This window comes from Pan troglodytes, chromosome 1 (genome assembly GCF_028858775.2).
Source record: "Pan troglodytes isolate AG18354 chromosome 1, NHGRI_mPanTro3-v2.0_pri, whole genome shotgun sequence".
Classification (NCBI taxonomy): domain Eukaryota; kingdom Metazoa; phylum Chordata; class Mammalia; order Primates; family Hominidae; genus Pan; species Pan troglodytes.
Window position 1 is genome coordinate 24,617,954 of NC_072398.2, and position 16,659 is coordinate 24,634,612.

The window sequence follows — 16,659 nt, forward strand, 5'->3', positions numbered from 1 at the left end:
GACCCAGGAAGAAATAAAGAGGTGGGAGAGAGAGAGATACCAAGACCACAGGGCCCCCGAAGAGCCAAATTCATTGGCTTGAAAATTTGGATCTAAGTTTCCCAGAATAGCCAGGGGCGGTGGTGCACACCTGTAGTCCTAGCTACTCAAGAGGCTGAGGCAGGAGAATCACTTGAGCCCAGGACTTCAAGGCTGCAGTGAACTATTATTGTGCCACTGCACTCCAGCTTGGGCGACAGAGTGAGACCTTGTCTCTAAAACAAAATAAAAATTAAAAATAAGTTTCCCAGAAGCTGAAGTGGAAAGAGAAATCAGTTACTTAGCTGTCCTTGTCCATAAAGAAAAAGGATAGCAGTTTCTCAGGGGAAACAAACTATTCCCCAAACTCATATTTAAAAGTTATTTTCTGTACAAATTTTAACTACAATGGAGAATACTGCACCCCCATACCACACACAGCAATAGGCATTAAACTGTTTGTTGTAGCATCCCTCCATAATAACTAAGTACTGAATACAAAATATGACCCAGCAAAAATATTTGATGGAGGAGGCAAGACAATGCAATGTGGTCCAAATTTTGAATGTGCTTCAGTCATCTTCCATCAATCTATTTCACAACTAGTGAAACCAGTCCAACTGCCCATAGAACTTATGCTGATGGTTTTTTGAATACACATGGAAATTGACCCTCCCTGGTCTTAAAACTTGAAACTTAGATTTGTCTTATCTGAATTCCTTCCTCAGAAAACCGACCCTCAGGCAAGGAACTGAAACTCACTAGACCACCACATCCAGTGAGATGCCAGATCCCTCATCCATCATGATTGCTCCATACCTCTCCCTAATTCCCATTTTCCTGCATGCGGTTGCATTCCTTCCCCACTATATAAACCCCCAATTTTAGTTGGCTGAGAGGAATTGATTTAAGGCAATCTCCCATCACTCTGGCTGACATCACCCAAATAAAGCTTTCTTCCCTGGCAATATTCATTGTCTCAGTAATTGGCTTTCTGTGCAGCAAGCAACAGGACTAGACCAAACCCCTGGCATTTCAGTAACAGATTTTGGTTCCTTGACCAGAAGGCCCTGTTCATGGCTCTGCAGCCATGGGCCAGGAGAGTTTCAGAAGCCCTCCTAAGCAGCTGCCTGGCTCTTTTTTGGCTGGAGGTGAATTTCGGTCTCTCTCTTTGACTCTGTCACTGTGGGCCCTACTGCATTTCTGATTGCCTATGAAGAACAGCCTTTGAAATTTGACATCTGCATCTGAATAAGTGAGTGTCTTTTGTGGGTACCAGACAAGGGGAATGGCTCAATTTTGGGAATTCCAAAGAAATTTCCATTTGCAGGTTGAACAAGTGTAACCAACAGAGAGGCAAGCCCTCCAACTATTTGTTTGGACACTCTTGGGGCTCGTTAGTGATTGTTTGTGTGTATACACATCTGTGTCTGGACAAGTATGTTTTGTGGGTCCAAACAGTGACAACTGCTCCTCTCAATTTTGGGAATTCTGAAGAAATTTCCATTTGCAGGTTGAACAAGCCCAACCAAGAGAGGAAAGCACCCCAACTATTTCAGTTTGGACACTCTTGGGGCATGGTGGCTACTGCTGCAGTTGGATTGTGTATTAGTGATTGTGCGTACGTCGACATAGCTGTGGGAGGTCGAGGTTCAATCCCACAGTGCGGCCTCCTTGGATGCATTCTTTAGGTTGGTATGAATGTAGTTGTGGGCCAAGAGAGCAAGGGAAAGTCTACGGCCATACCCATACCACCCCGAATGGCCTGATCTCATCTCATCTTGGAAGGTCTTTGAATCATAGGACTGTCTTACAATTGGATTCATTTTACTGTTAAATGGGAAACTGGGTCAGAGTTCCTTGTATCCAGGCTTGTATGCTGCTCATCTAAAAAGTGTCAGGACTGATTAGTATTAAGTTGGTGCAAAAGTAATTGCGGTTTTTGCCATTGCTTTCAGATGGCAAAAACCACAATTATTTTTGCGCCAACCTCATACATGATGTTCTTCTGTGGTGCTGTCTGGCCCTAGTGTTCTTTGGAGTCTGGGGAGGTTTAGCCTTTAAAAATCAAACTGCCTTGGAAACTGCTTAACCCAAAATTTTGGTTCACAGGCTTCACTGGATTACCTACCAGGGCAAAATTTAGCCACATGAACATGTTCATAAACTGGTGAGTTTGCACTACTATCTCATGGCTAGAATTCCAAGGTAAAAGCTATTGGGTCTTTGTTTATATGTGTACATATGTGTCTGGATATCATGTGTTGTCTTTACATGGTACCAAATTGGCTTATAAATAAAAAGGAACCCATAAATTAAGTATATAAGTCCAAGCCTTTTTCAAGTTCATGTGACTTAAGTAAATCCTAAACAAGCAGGCTTTAAAATTATTGGTAAGATTAAAGCAGAAATGTTTTCATGTTGTCAACATATTTTTTCTGGGTTTTATATTTGTCTCTGTTAGATATTTTAAAGTGTCAGAGTTTGGCACAGAAGGTTATAAAACTATAAACCCAGCCAAAACAAAATGATCTTTGTGTGATTTTTTTAAATAAGTAAGACTAGTATCATTAGTTTAATAGAGCTGAATCTTCTGAGTTATTGGTGAAAATACCCATATATTTAAGGTTCTTGAGTGAGCACTTAATATGCACAGGTTATAAAAATAATTAACAAGGAAATAATGACTAGCTCTGTCTAATATCTCAGCTCTCATATGTAATCTAGACTGCTAAAAATGAGTGAAATGTAAATGGTATAATTGCTATAAGTGAACTTTTTATGTAATTTAAAATCTTGAAATTATTTTGCTCACTAGATGTCTGAGTCATTTCCAATTAAGAAAGGGTTATAATATAGGCAAAACATGTTTTTGTAAAAAAATTATGGAATGTTCTTACCTATAAAATGCTAACATCTGATAGTTCAGAATTACTTGCTTCCTAGATCGTCACTCAAATTTAAGGTTACTAAGAATAGGAATTCTAGCTAATATATAATTTTGGGCCACAATCACCAACACAGCCATGCTGCCACCCCACCTCCCCTGCTTCCCGCCAGCTGCCCACATCCTCCGACCTGTTCCAATAATCTGATAAAATGTGGTGGATGACTATGAAGTTCTAGGCATGCAGACATGCCTTACCGGAGGATATTAAAATGACATATCAGAAACTGGCACTGAAGTGGCACCAAGATAAAAATCCTGAGAATAAAGCAGCAGAGAGAAAATTCAAACAAGTAGCCGAGACGTGAGGTGCTGTCAGATGCTAGAAAATAAGATAGCTTAATTTATATTAAACCAGAAGGAGGATTAAATGGTAGAGGACGTGGCGGAAGTCATTTTGACAATCATTTGAGTTTGTCATCACATTTCATAACGTAGATGATGTCTTCAGGGAATTTTTTGGTGGAAGAGACCCATTTCCATTTACCTACTTTGAAAATCTATTTGAGGACTTCTTTGGGAATCAAAGGGGTCCCCGAGGGAGCAGAAGCTGAGGAATGGGTTGTTTTTCTCAGCATTCAGTAGATTTCTATACCTTGGAAGTGGATTTTCTTCTTTTGAGACAGGATTTACTTCATTCTCATCACTAGGTCACAGGGGACTCATTCTCTTCCACATCATTTGGTGGTAGTGGGATGGGCAACTTCAAATGTGTATCAACTTTTACTGAAATGGTTAATGGCAAAAAAATTACTAAAAAAAGGATTGTCAAGAATGGTCAAGAAAGAGCAGAAGTTGAAGAAGAGGGCCAGTTAAAGTCCTTAACGATACATGGTAAGGAGCAGCAGCTGTGCTTGGATAACCAGGAATTCAATGCACACACTTAACAGAAATGTTAAACTATAACAAGCACCATTTGAGGATTAACAAAAACAGTTTTTGAAGATATCCAGTGAACTCGACTTTCAGTATAATTGTACCTAAAGTATTTATAAACAGCTTCTCAGAGCTCCTATTTGTCATAGACTTTTGAGTTTACTGTTGGGACCACAAAATAGGACTTTTTGTTTTAAAAATTGATGTAAATCTCTATATGCACTTTGCTTTTTTATTAAACATACTCCAAGGTGAGCCTTGACTCTTCAGTGGTAGGACAAGATTGTACACTAACACCAGCATGGATCTGCTTTTCCATCACGTCTGCAAATGTGAGCCAAGCAGTGTCAGCCTGTTATGACGTTAATATTGCCAGAATAAGCCTTCTATAGAAACAATTTCATTTTTTTCAGTGTTTAGTAGTGAAAGATATTAATGCATTAATGGTAATATACTTCTGGCTTAATATAAATTAAGGATGTTTTCTACTTGTGCATAAATGCTGGCAATTTAGTAGGTCTTGACAATTGTTTAAACATGCAACGTTAAGCTTGGGTTTTAAAAAAGTAAAGCTGGTAAGCTGGGTCTTTGTCATTTGCTTTAAAACAAAGAAACGCAAATGTGTTCAGTGCATTCTTTCCTGAAAAAAAAATTGTATATAAAATGTGCCAAAGAAGATGTGTTCTTCTTGAGAAAAATAATAATTTTGTTTAATTCAGAAGTTATCTGACACGGTTTGGCTGTGTCCCCAACCAAATCTCATCTTGAATTATGCTCCCATAATTCCCATGTGTTGTGGGAGGGACCAAGTGGGAGATCATTGAATTATGGGGGTGATTTCCATCACACTGTTCTCGTGGTAGTGAGTAAGTCTCACGAGATCTGATCTCTCTTTGCCTGCTGTCATCTATGTAAGATGTGACTGACTCCTTGTCTTCCACCATGATTGTAAGGCTTCCCCAGCCACGTGGAACTGTAAGTCCAAATAAAACTCTTTCTTTTGTAAATTGCCTAGTCTCAGGTATGTCTTTATCAGCAGCATGAAAATGGACTAATACATTACCTAAAGGTTAAATTATGGACTTGGAAAGGTTATTTATGAAACAAGGTAGAAAGGAACCAGTGGTAGGGGAGAGAGATGTGAAAAAGTTAAGATTGGTCTCCTGTGTTGGAAAAAATTTCCCTTAAAATATCGATTTGCTCTTAATAAAATCACAACAGGTTTTGATTTTGATACTATACTGTTTCTTTTTGAAAACTTCTCATATTCATGTCTCAGAATGTGTCTTGCTGCTTTCAGCTTTTTTCTCCCCATGAAAAGGCCTGAGATGCTAACTCTCTCCTTCAACCTTTTTGCTAGCTCTTTTAACTTTTTTTCCTCCAGTTCTAACTACTGCAGTGGCCTGATGCTGAAATGTTTATCTGTAAGGTCTAGAAAGCGATGTTTTCTTCCAGTATAACTTGATTCCGTACTCTTGGCTTTTCTTGATTATGTCTAAATTGTTCCATGTAACTGGCAAACTTCTCATGCTGTTCCCCTGCTCAAAGTACTCGTTTCCCGGTTTCTTCTTTCCTTTATAAGGTTCACTCATGACCCTGGACACACTCTTCCTGTATCTGATTAATTCAAGTACTCTTTTCCCATCAGGTTTGGCTTTCAGGTTATCTAAATGAGCTTCCCATAAGGAGAAGCAATCACAGTGCAAATCATCTTTGCCTTTTGGTAACTGGCCTAAGAAGCAGATTTACATTTTACTAAGAGAATTTCTATCTCATCATTATTAAGTTTTTGATTAATTAGGAAAACCAAAATTTAAAAGAATTAAGGTTTTTACATCCATGTAACTTTCTGTATTGCTTTTAAAGTCCTTGTGCTATTAAGTTACGGGGCATTGACTCCTGGGTCTGAAAAAGGCACCTACTCCTGCTACAACCTAAACACTGACACCAGTCAAAGTCTTGTCTTCAGACCCAGGAGAGGGTGACAAAACAAACTGCTTTCATGAGACGCAGGGCCAGAAATTAAAACTATTCAATCCCTCTTGGCCCAGGGACTATAGCAGAAGAGGTGGGCATGTGAGATTGCAAGGCCAATTTTGAGGAGTAAAATTAGTTCAGTCTTTCTAAAAACTAAACATTAATATCAAAAGCACACTGATGCAAGGCCAGCATCTGGGCCTCTGTGTCAGAATAACAAGATTTTCTTGAAGCATTGATCTGCTCTGATAGAAAATTATAAAAGGTTATGAAAGGTTTATGTAAATGTCAAATTGATTAAAATTAGATAAAATTGTTTATAAGGTTTTATTGAACTTAGCTTTAACATTAATAATACACTACACAGAGGTAAATTCGATTTTCTCTTTTGAACAAAATGTGTAATATTAATAAGAGATAATAGGAGATTTCTGTTTACCTTTTGAGTTAGCTGCAGGAAAAAAAAAGAGGGGAGAGAGAGACAAGTTTAGTTGGCCCCATGCTGTCTTTGCTGTCTTATTATCTGGGAAAGTGGATTTCCTATCAAAAAGTAAAGGTCGGGATTTGGTGTTTTTTTTTTTAATATCTGAATTATCATTCTGGCTAAATGAATAACTATTCCATAGTGACTGTGACCCTGTTTTGTGAAATCAGGTGTATTAACCTTTGATATTTGACAAATTTTCCAAAAGCAAAATTTCAAGTTTTAAATTCAGTCTTTTTGGCCAGGCACAGGGGCTCACGCCTGTAATTCCAGCACTTTGGGAGGCAGAGGCAGGCTGATTGCTTGAGCCCAGTTCAAGACCAGCTGAGCAACATGGCAAAACCTCACCTCTACAAAAAAAAAAATATAAAAATTAGCTGGGCATGGTGACACACACCTGTAGTCCCAGCTACTTGAGAGGCTAAGGTTGTAGGACTGCTTGAGCCAGGGAGGTTGAGGTTGCAGTGAGCCATGATTGTGCCACTGCACACCAGCCTGGGCAACAGGGCAGGACCTGATCTCAAAAATAAACAAATAAATAAATACATTCAGTCTTTTTGACCACAAACTAATTTTTTAGCTATTAGGGTCCCTTGAATTCCAAGAGAGACATATTAGGCTTATCTGGTATGTTAAAATTATATACAAAGCATTGTCATGTAGTAAACGTTTAACTTTCTTTGGGTTATATTGATATAAATGTGTTATTAATGTATATTCAAAAATCATGTGAAATTCCTAAATTTCTGATCTTAGTATATGTTATCAGTAATAATTATGATTATGTTAAATTGTTGCATGCCACAGAAATAACCAATCTTCCTTGTCAATTGTGTCTTCAACCCTGATTGTCTTAAGACTTTTGTCATCCACAATTGTTTTACTTTGATTCTTCTCAAAAAGCAGTTTATAATCAGCTACAGTAAAAAACTTGCTTCTTTAGGGGAGTTCATGAAAAGGACTCTTAAATGCAGATTTCTGACAACTTTGGAGATTGTGCCACTGGATTAGAGAGGAAACGTCCAGGACTCTCGTTGGAGGGCTGATGTGTTCATGACGATTGCTGGCCCAATATCAAGCAGAACAGGACTAATTGCATGGACTGAACTAGTAGAGGACTGAAATAATTTTTTATTATGTCTTTTATTTGAAATATTGCCGATTGTTTTTGTTTTCAAAGTCAAGAACACTTTTTCTTTTGGGCTATTGATAGCCTTTAACAATTGAGTAAAATAAACCCTTATCAATAAAATGTGAAGCATATTTCTCTCTCTCTCTCTCTCTCTCTCTACCCTATTTCTCCAGAATTTGAAAACTATTTGTGGTGTTCTTACTTTATGGCTTAATATATGCTTTGTATGCAAACCATAGGGGACTGGCTTTATGATGACAAGCATATTAACCTTATTTTTTGGCTTCGGGGTTTTGGCTCTTATGTTGATTTAAGGGTTAAGGACTGTGTGCTCACCTCCATTCCTGTCTGGCCTAGAATGTTTAATTGGCTATAAGAGTTGGCTATAGGTATCCTACTGAAGGACAGGATGGACCCAGGGCAGGTAGCCATACCACCCTGGCAATGATATGGGACAAAATAAAAGCTTGGCCATCAATGTTGCCTCTGGCATATCGAGACCGAAAAAGACAAAAATGAAAACAAAGCCCTAAGCCTCCCATCAACTGAATGGATCCACTTGTAGCCAAGGGGACTCCAGTTGCCAAGAGACAAATCTTGTCTAGGAAAAGGTCTTGCCTCTTGCCCTGCTGAAGATACAAGTAGCTCCCAGAAGTGGGTTGGCTCTTAGCCCCTTCGAAATGTATGGAAGACCATTTCTCCAACTCCTAACTCTAGATCACATACAAAATAATTAAGAAATATATTAACTACTGTCTCTGAGCTTGCTTCCAACAAGCTCCAGTTCCCTACAAATGCGCCTCTCCACTCTTTGAAACTGGAGGATCCAGTCTGGTTGAAGACCTGGAAATCCCAACAGGCTGAAGACCAGCCACAAGCACAATAAGTTAGCCCTTTTGAAATGCTGCTGACCACCCACTCATCTGTCAAGTTAGCCTGCATAGATTGGGTAAAACCAGTCAGTCCCTCTGGGATCCCTCTGGAGTAAAGAGTCATGGTCTTGTGAACACCGCCCCCCAACCACCGCCCCCCCGCCGCCCGCCGCCCTTATACCCAGCCAAAGATCCTAGATAAGAAATCATAAAGGGAACATGCACTTTTCCAGTCATTGTTCTCCCCTAGACCCTAGCTTTTCACATGTGGGATGTAATGAATCAGGAAGACGTTTTTGGTAGGCTTAGGATTGTTCTCTTGGATTCCCCAGTGGATTCACTCCATATTCTGGTATTTTAAAATTTGGTTTATCTATGCTGTTAATCACTTTAGTTCAATGTGGCCTCAAATGTTGTTCAAAAAGCAAAATAAAAGTACACAGATCATGGTCTTCCAGTGCGCCAGATGCCAACCAGGTACTTTGAGTATTTCCCATTATAAGTGGAATGCTTTCATTCCTTCTCATTATCCCACAACGACCTTCCTCAGCATGAAGCATCCAGGATTGATGGTCAGATTCCCCATGATTGAGGAATTGATCAATAGAAAGGGGAGGGACTGAAACTGCCCCAACTGTTCAACAGAACTGATGCTTCTGGTTTTTTGAATAAACATGGAAATTGACACTCCCGGGTCTTAACATGTGAAATTTACATTTGTCTCATCTGAGTTCCTTCCTCAGGAAACTGACCATCGGACAAGAAGCTGAAACTCACACAATCACCACATCCAGTGAGATGCCAGTCCCACAACCTTCATGTTTGCTTACATACTGCCCTTCCCTAATTCCTGCTTTCCCATGCATAGTTACACTCCTTCCCCATTATACAAACCTCCAATTTTAGTCCGTTGAGAGAGATGGGTTTGGGACTGATCTCTCATCTTTCTGACTGATGTCACCCTAATAAAAAAAAAGGCTTCTTCCCTGGCAATACTTGTTATCCCAGTAATTGGCTTTCCATGCAGTGAGCAACGGATCCCTGGGTGTTTTGCTAACACTAGGTGTCTGGAAAGTTGGAGAACAAACAAGTGGAAGTGAGGTTCTCCAGGAAAGGCCTAGTGTTCCATGTTGCTCATTAGGAGTGGCTCCCTATAGCTTGAAGGCCCACTACACTGACAGTGACATCGACAATGACTTGTGAAAACCGAGGAGTCTAACTAGGATTCTCCCTCCTGCTTGCATGTCCATTTTCCTTCAGCCCAAAAGTTAACTGTGCTCAAAAGCCTCCATTTACCCTTCCAGATCCCTCTTCACCCTTCTCCACCCTGCCCACGGCCCTGGCAGGCTCTGAAGAATGCACCATCTGGCCTTCCTTGCCCTCTTGCTTCCCATTATATTAGGCCAACAGGAGGCATCAGCTGAAGACACAAGGATCTTATTAGGGTACTTATTGCCCAGTTCCCTTCCTGCTACTGTGGCTTCACAGTGTCTCTACCTCTCCACATGAGGCCCTAGCTCCTTCAGAAGACAGCCCCACCCACTATAGCTCCCATGAAGTTCTAGTAACAGCCTCCTCCCCTTACCCCTTCACACCCAGGGGTGCTAACAGCTTCATGGGTTGCTAGATCCTGGTGCCACATCATCCCTGTTGGTTTCTTAACCCTATACCTCCTCTGTAAATAGTCCCTTCATTAAACTTTCCTCAATTACCCCCTTTGCATGTGCGATCTGTTTTCTAATGGGACCCTAAAAGATACACGAGCCAAAGACAGACCTGAAGGTTAGGTCAAGTTGCATTTCCTAAATACTCCGGATATATTCCAGCATGTAAAGGGACGGCCGATCAAAGTTTTCAACATTCTACACCATAGGGATTGGAATTAGTTTGGCCTAGAAAAGTTTCAAAGCAGGTACTACTTGTTACTAGTTATTAAGCAGAGGTATTTTTTATTAAAAATCTTGGTAATGCTCCTGTAGACTATCTGGCTTTGGGCAATACAGCTTCTTAATGAATTCTCCAGAGTGAATTATTTGCAAAGTGTGTCCCTAAGTAACTAAAGGAAGTGACCTGCTGTATGGAGTAATTGTGTATAGCCAATTAAATCCTGCAAGGCATTTGCTGATTCAGTTTTTAGAAACAGGCATCAACAGTGGCTAAAATCAGTGTCTACCGAGGTCACACCTAGTTTATGACCAAAGAAAGGAAGAAAAAGCTGTATATCAGCATATAGAATATCTTCTTTATTAAACAAACAAAACCCAACTCTACAGCAAGGAGGCATGCATCTGGGCTATTCAAAAGCAACTTAAAATCTTTTTTTCGTTGTTGTTGAGATGGAGTCTTGCTCTGTTGCCTAGGCTGGAGTGCAGTGGTGTGACCTTGGTTCACTGCAACCTCCACCCCCGGGTTCAAGCGATCCTCCTGCCTCAGCCTCCCAAGTAGCTGGGATTACAGGTGTGTGCCACCACAGCTGGCTCATTTTTGTATTTTTAGTAGAGACAGGGGTTTCGCCATGTTGGGCAGGCTGGTCTTGAACTCCTGACCTCAGGTGATCCGCCCGCCTTGGCCTCCCAAAGTGTTGGGATTACAGACATGAGCCACCGCATCCAGCCAAATCTTTTTTTTTTTTTTTTAAACAGGGTCTCACTCTGTTGTCCAGGCTGGAGCACAGTGGCACAATCACAGCTCACTGCAACCTCGACCTCTCAGGCTCATGTGATCCTCTCGCCTCAGCCTCCCAAGTAGCTGGGTGTGGTAGTGCATGCCTGCAGTCCCAGCTAATTTTTTCATCTTTTAATAGAGACAGGGTTTCACCATATTGCCCAGGCTGGTCTCAAACTCCTGGCTCAAGCAGTCAGCCTGCCTCGGCCTACCGAAGTGCTGGGATTACAGGTGTGCATCACTATGCCCAGCCTCAAGCTCTTTAAAGGAAGAGAGGCTAAGGCCCAGCTGCCTTCCTTTGTTCAAAACAGATATAGGCCATACTGACTCTTGAGGTAGTATTAAAAAGCAACAGTAACTGAGAATTTATATTGAGTTTGTACAGCTTCACCAGTTCACAGAGTGAATACTAAAGAGAGACTGCAAAGTCTTGTATTTTCCTTAAAAGATTTCTTCACAGGAGAAGTATGTAAAAAGTGATCCGTAAAAATACAGAAATACCCAAAACCCCATTGCTCCTCATCTAAAACACCGGACTGAGAAACACAGATTCCAAAATTCAAGGAAGAAAAACATAAAATTTAGATGAAATGTCTAATAAACTACAGTCACTTTTTTTTTTTTTTTTTTTGAGGTGGAGTTTCGCTCTTGTTGTCCAGGCTGAAGTGCAATGGCACGATCTTGGCTCACTGCAACCTCTGCCTCCTGGGTTCAAGTGATTCTCCTACCTCAGCCTCCCAAGTAGCTGGGATTATAGGCGTGTGCCACCACGCCAGGCTAATTTTGTATTTTTAGTAGAGATGGGGTTTCACCATGTTGGTCAGGCTGGTCTCAAACTCCTGACCTCAAGTGATCTGCCTACCTCAGCCTCCCAAAGTGCTGGGATTACAGGCATGAGCCACTAGTCTTTTAATGATGAGGTCCTCCCAGTTTGAAAAATGAGAGCCAAAAAATGGTTGACAAGGAATATGTAGAATAATTAATAATTTATTTTAGAGTTGTCAAACCTAGGCTAGTGACTCACCAGGGCTGGCACAAAATGTGCCCCCTTCCTCCAGCTGGCCTTCCGGTGGCCTTCCTCCAGCTGGGAATTTCCAGTGAGTTGTGCTCCTGCTGTGTTCCCAATACCTTCACCCTCTGAACACCTGTGCAGCTAGAGCTGCTGAGACCCTCACATGTGGGCTTAGGCAGAGAGAAGAAGCCCACGTGTGCTGCGCCAACCCTCACCAGGGACAGAAACCCATTAGCAGCCTCAGCCCCACCAATTCCTGCAACCTGGATTTAGTTTTGCTTCCATGGGCTTGGTTTCTGGAAGTCCAGAAATGAGCCCTGGGCATCTGTGGAGCCCCCTTGCTGTCCTTCCTGCTCCTTCTACGTTGATGTGTTGTGTGCAGCCAGGCTACATCCCCAGCCACCCACACAGTAGAGGACTGGCTCGCCATACCTGGAACACCTATCAGGGGCCCGACGCTCCACTTAGCTCTTGCCTACCCCTCTCCTAAGAGGCCTTAAGTCCCTTCTTCTTCCCTCACTTCCTTTCTTCCTACACTAATCAACTGGCTAGAGTCCAGCTGACGGCAAGCTGACTCACTGCTTGGAACGGACACTTCTGCCAACCAAACTTTCAATAGCACTTCCCTACCGCTAGGTCTGAGTCCTGCCTGCTCAACTCATCAAACCTGTTAGCTCTTGTGCACAGACCACTCCATAGCCTGTTTGGAATGCAGCCAGGTTATACTCCCCGACCTTACGTCCAGTCCCAGTCCAGGAATGTTAAAGTTACCCCAGTCCGCCATATAGATCTGCTTGCTCCCATCTGGTCATGCCTCTGGCCAGAGGCAGCACACAGGAAAGAAGGGTCTGGGTGAAGTCACAAGGCCCATTACCTGCCATCCCTCAAAACCCAGAAATCCCAGGTCGAAATCCCAGGCCAATATTCCTGCTTTGCAAGAATATCCAACAGGTCAATAATGTTATGAAAGTTTCTCACCCTCACTGGTTGGCTAAGGAGTGTGACAAGGGTGACAAGGAGGTATCATTTTACACCTAATGGATTGAAAAAAAAATTGTGATAAGTTACTGTTGAGGAAGCAGGGAAAAAGGAGCCCCCACCCATGGCTGGTGAAAATGTGAACTGATAAAGCCTTTGGAAAGAAATCTAATAATATCTATTATTAATGAAAATACACATATCCTTCACTTAGCAATTCCCTGAGGATTTATCCCATTGAAATAGACACCACTAGGTAAGAATATATGTCCAGGTACTGTCTGAGATCACAAAAAACTAGAAACACATAAAGTCCAATCAATAAAAGCATGATTGAATAAACAGTGACACATCTAAATCTGGACTATTACGCAGTTCTGAGTTAGACCTTTACCGATTAACTCAGAGGGACTCCATGAGCCATTATTCAGTGAGAAAAGCAAGATGCAGAGACACAAAACCAAAATCAAGACACACTCTAAAAAGCATTAGTGTTTATGTAAGACGACATGAACATGAAGAAACAAATGAAGGATATACACCAGGCTGCTAACACCAGCAACCCTGAGGATGGAGGGGACAGTGGCTGGAGGAAAGGGTTAAGCCATGACAGCAACAAAAACTATAACTTTTTTAAACTGATGGTAAAGAAAACCAGAATGTGTGATGTAATCCCTTATCAATTACGTAAAATTACGTGTGTGCCTGTAAAAAGACACATGAAAGTACAGTCACCAGAACGCTAAGAGGTGACCACTACGTAGTTTCCTTATTCCTGCACTGCACAAGTGATGTTTTTTCCCATAATCAGGAAACTACTCCCCATACTATTTTACCGTTGCTTTCTTTTTTATTTCCCTGCTTTTCTAACTCTATGGTCACTACAAACTCACTACTTCCCACTAAATTAACTACATCATAGAAACAGCTGCCCACTGCACTGGGCTCGATGTTCACTGGGGCTCGGGTGTGTGTGTGTGTGTGTGCGTGTGCGTGTGTGTGTGTGTGTCCGTGTCCCTCTTTCTGTTTGTTTCACTCCAGCCCACCATCTACTGGAAAACTGAGCCTCCCCATGTGAACAACCACACAGAAAACTGAGGACTTGCTCCAAAAGACCCCATCAAGCCAGTGTCCATGCTGAGCACCTGGGCTCTGTACTCACCTCATTTTCCCCTGCCCAAGGAATCCAGATCTTTACCTTGTGAGGAGCTTTGCCTGAATTCCAGCAGCAACAACAGGGGGGTCCACCAGAGAGCCAAGGAGTCTTCTCCCCTGTCATCCTCTCAGGAGCTGGGTTCTGATGAATCTTTCCTGACTTTTACTCCCAAAAAGAGAGTTTATAAAGCCTCTAAATCCTCGCACACATAGAAAGCCGTTTATGAACAGCATGCCAATTTGCTAAAACAACTTTTGTTGTTGCGGGTGTTTAAATTGGAGCAGTCCTTCCCTCTACTGCCCACCCCTCCACCCCCACCAAGTTTTGCCAACACAACAGCCCCAAAGTCCCAGAGCCAAGAACAGAACTAAACACAAGGTCAGCCAGGTCAGGGGCTGCTATCCTGTGTGAGGGAACAGAGCCAGGCACTTGGCTCTGGTGTTCATTTGCACATTCTTTTACATAAATTTGCATGTTGGCCTCCAGAAGCCTTACTCCAAGTATTAATATTTAAAATCAAATTGGTTAGTTTGTGCAACCTCCAGGAAGTATGTACTCAGCCTCCCTGCTTGATCGAGTCCAGAGAAACTTGTATCCCGTGGAAAAATGCTACTTAGGCAGAGAGCGCCCTGGCCCCATACTCCTCAGTCTTCACGGTGGAGGTTCCATCCTTAGCCTGGAATAGGTTATCCAGTCTCCCAAGCCACCCCTGAAGATGCTCCCCAGCCTCAAAAGCTAGTTAAGAGTGTGTCACTAGTTAAGAGAATTAGTCACTTTTAGGACACTTAGGTTGTGTATAATGCAGAACTTCAGCTCTTGCACTTGACACACAACACTTCGTGCCTGAGGAAGAGCATTTTTGTAGATAATTGTGCACAACACCTACCATCCCTGAAAGCAGAAACCACAGCTTGCTGTTTCTAAGTTCCTGCTATTTCAAAGACCTCTAAGATTTCTGCCATTTCAGAGACCTCTAAGATTCTGTTAAGAACAACAATTTAGTGCAGTTGTCTTTCTGCCTGGCTGTTTAAGCTTGCACACATTCTCCTCGATTTGGATTTACAACAGAGAGATTATACAAGCAGTGAAGAGCAAGCTAGATGCAAAGCAATAAAGCCATCCTCACAGGTGTAAATACTTCCCAGGCAGACCCTGCATTTGGTGGACCGGGCTGGAAAATGGATCATTTTGCAATTTACAGAGGAGGAACCGCTGGGATTTCTTTCCTTGGGCAAAGTTTTCCCCAAGTTTCTAACTATCCAAATGAAGCTAAGTAGATTTCAAAAACCACTGTAGAGAGCCCTACTTGGGGGTTAGAGTTAAATATGGAATTCATAATTCATCCAATAAATTAAACTGAGCACCTATTGTGTAACAGGCTCTGTGCTGGAAATTAGGTATACATTATAGTATTAGTTCCTACTGCTGCTATAATAAATTACCACAAATTTAGTAATTTAAAGCAACACAGTTTATTATCCTACAGTTCTAGGGGTCAGAAGTCCAAAACGGGTCTTGGAGGGCTAAAATCAAGGTGTCAGCAGGGCTTACTTCCTTCTGGAAGCCCTAGGGCAGAAGCCGTTTCCTTGCCTTTTCCAGCTCTCGGAGACCACCGGCATTTCCTGACCTCTGCTTCCGATGTCACATCTCTTCCTCTGTCTCTCCTGCCTCCCTCTGCCACCTATAAAGATCTCTGTGATTACAATGGCTATACCCAGATAATCCAGGATAATCTCCCCATCTCCAGACCCTTGACTTAATCACCTTATATGGCAGAAGGGACTTTCCAGATGTAACAGTCTCAGGTTCCAAGGATTAGGACATGAACATCTTTGGGGGTCCCTCAGTCTGCCTAGTGCAACTGGTGAGCCCCATAAATAAGGAAGGAGCTACCACTGATGGGCTGGCTGAAGAAGCCAGGGATTCAGAAAGGAAGAAATTCTAGGAACAAAGTGTGGTAGATTCTTCACAACTCAGGATAAATCATACCTTCTGGGTCTTCCATTTCCCTCTCTGCTAAGGGGGATTTTGTAGTGGTAGTTGGAGCTCATGCTTGTAGCAGGGCTGAGAACCTCCTTTTGCTCTTGTCCTACCAGGAAGGAATAGTTACTAATCTGACTGCAGACTAGATCTTGCTTACTGATGGGCAGGGTCACCGTGCACCAAGATATTCATAAGGCCTTACAGGTTGTTCCTTATGTCTACACCATCTTCAGAAGCATCATGGGGGGAAGTAATTGGGCCAAGGCAAAATCGGTATTCCAATATACTTCTCTAACCTCGCCTCAATATGCAAACTCCCCAAGCCCAAACAGTGTACTTTGCTCCTAAATGACTCTGAAGAATGAAGAATGCCTATTACAGTACCTGGTACGAAACAGACATTTAATGTATGAGTAAATGAGCAGAAAATATTCTCCCTTTGTGCTCTTTTCTTTGGTAAACTCATCCCTTCCCACAGGTCTCATTACCATTTTCCTTTCTTTTTTTTTTTTTTTTTTTTCTGAGACAGAATCTGGCTCTGTCACCCAGGCTGGAGTGCA

At 42.0% G+C, this 16,659-nt stretch overlaps 1 protein-coding gene and 1 pseudogene across 3 annotated transcripts in view; one reads left to right on the forward strand and one right to left on the reverse strand.

The window, feature by feature from the left end:
* CNIH3 (cornichon family AMPA receptor auxiliary protein 3) overlaps window positions 1–16,659 on the reverse strand; it is a 124,808-nt gene that overhangs the window by 75,196 nt on the left and 32,953 nt on the right. Inside the window, exon 1 of one of the 3 annotated variants that reach the window (XM_009441564.4) lies at window positions 14,159–14,443. The exons of the other annotated variants lie outside the window; for them this stretch is intronic. Coding sequence (XP_009439839.1) covers window positions 14,159–14,239 — 81 coding nt within the window. The 5' untranslated portion in view covers window positions 14,240–14,443. Of the gene's footprint in view, window positions 1–14,158; window positions 14,444–16,659 lie in introns of those variants that run through there. 3 annotated transcript variants of the gene reach the window in all.
* On the forward strand, window positions 3,117–3,852 carry LOC134807858 (dnaJ homolog subfamily B member 6-like; annotated as a pseudogene).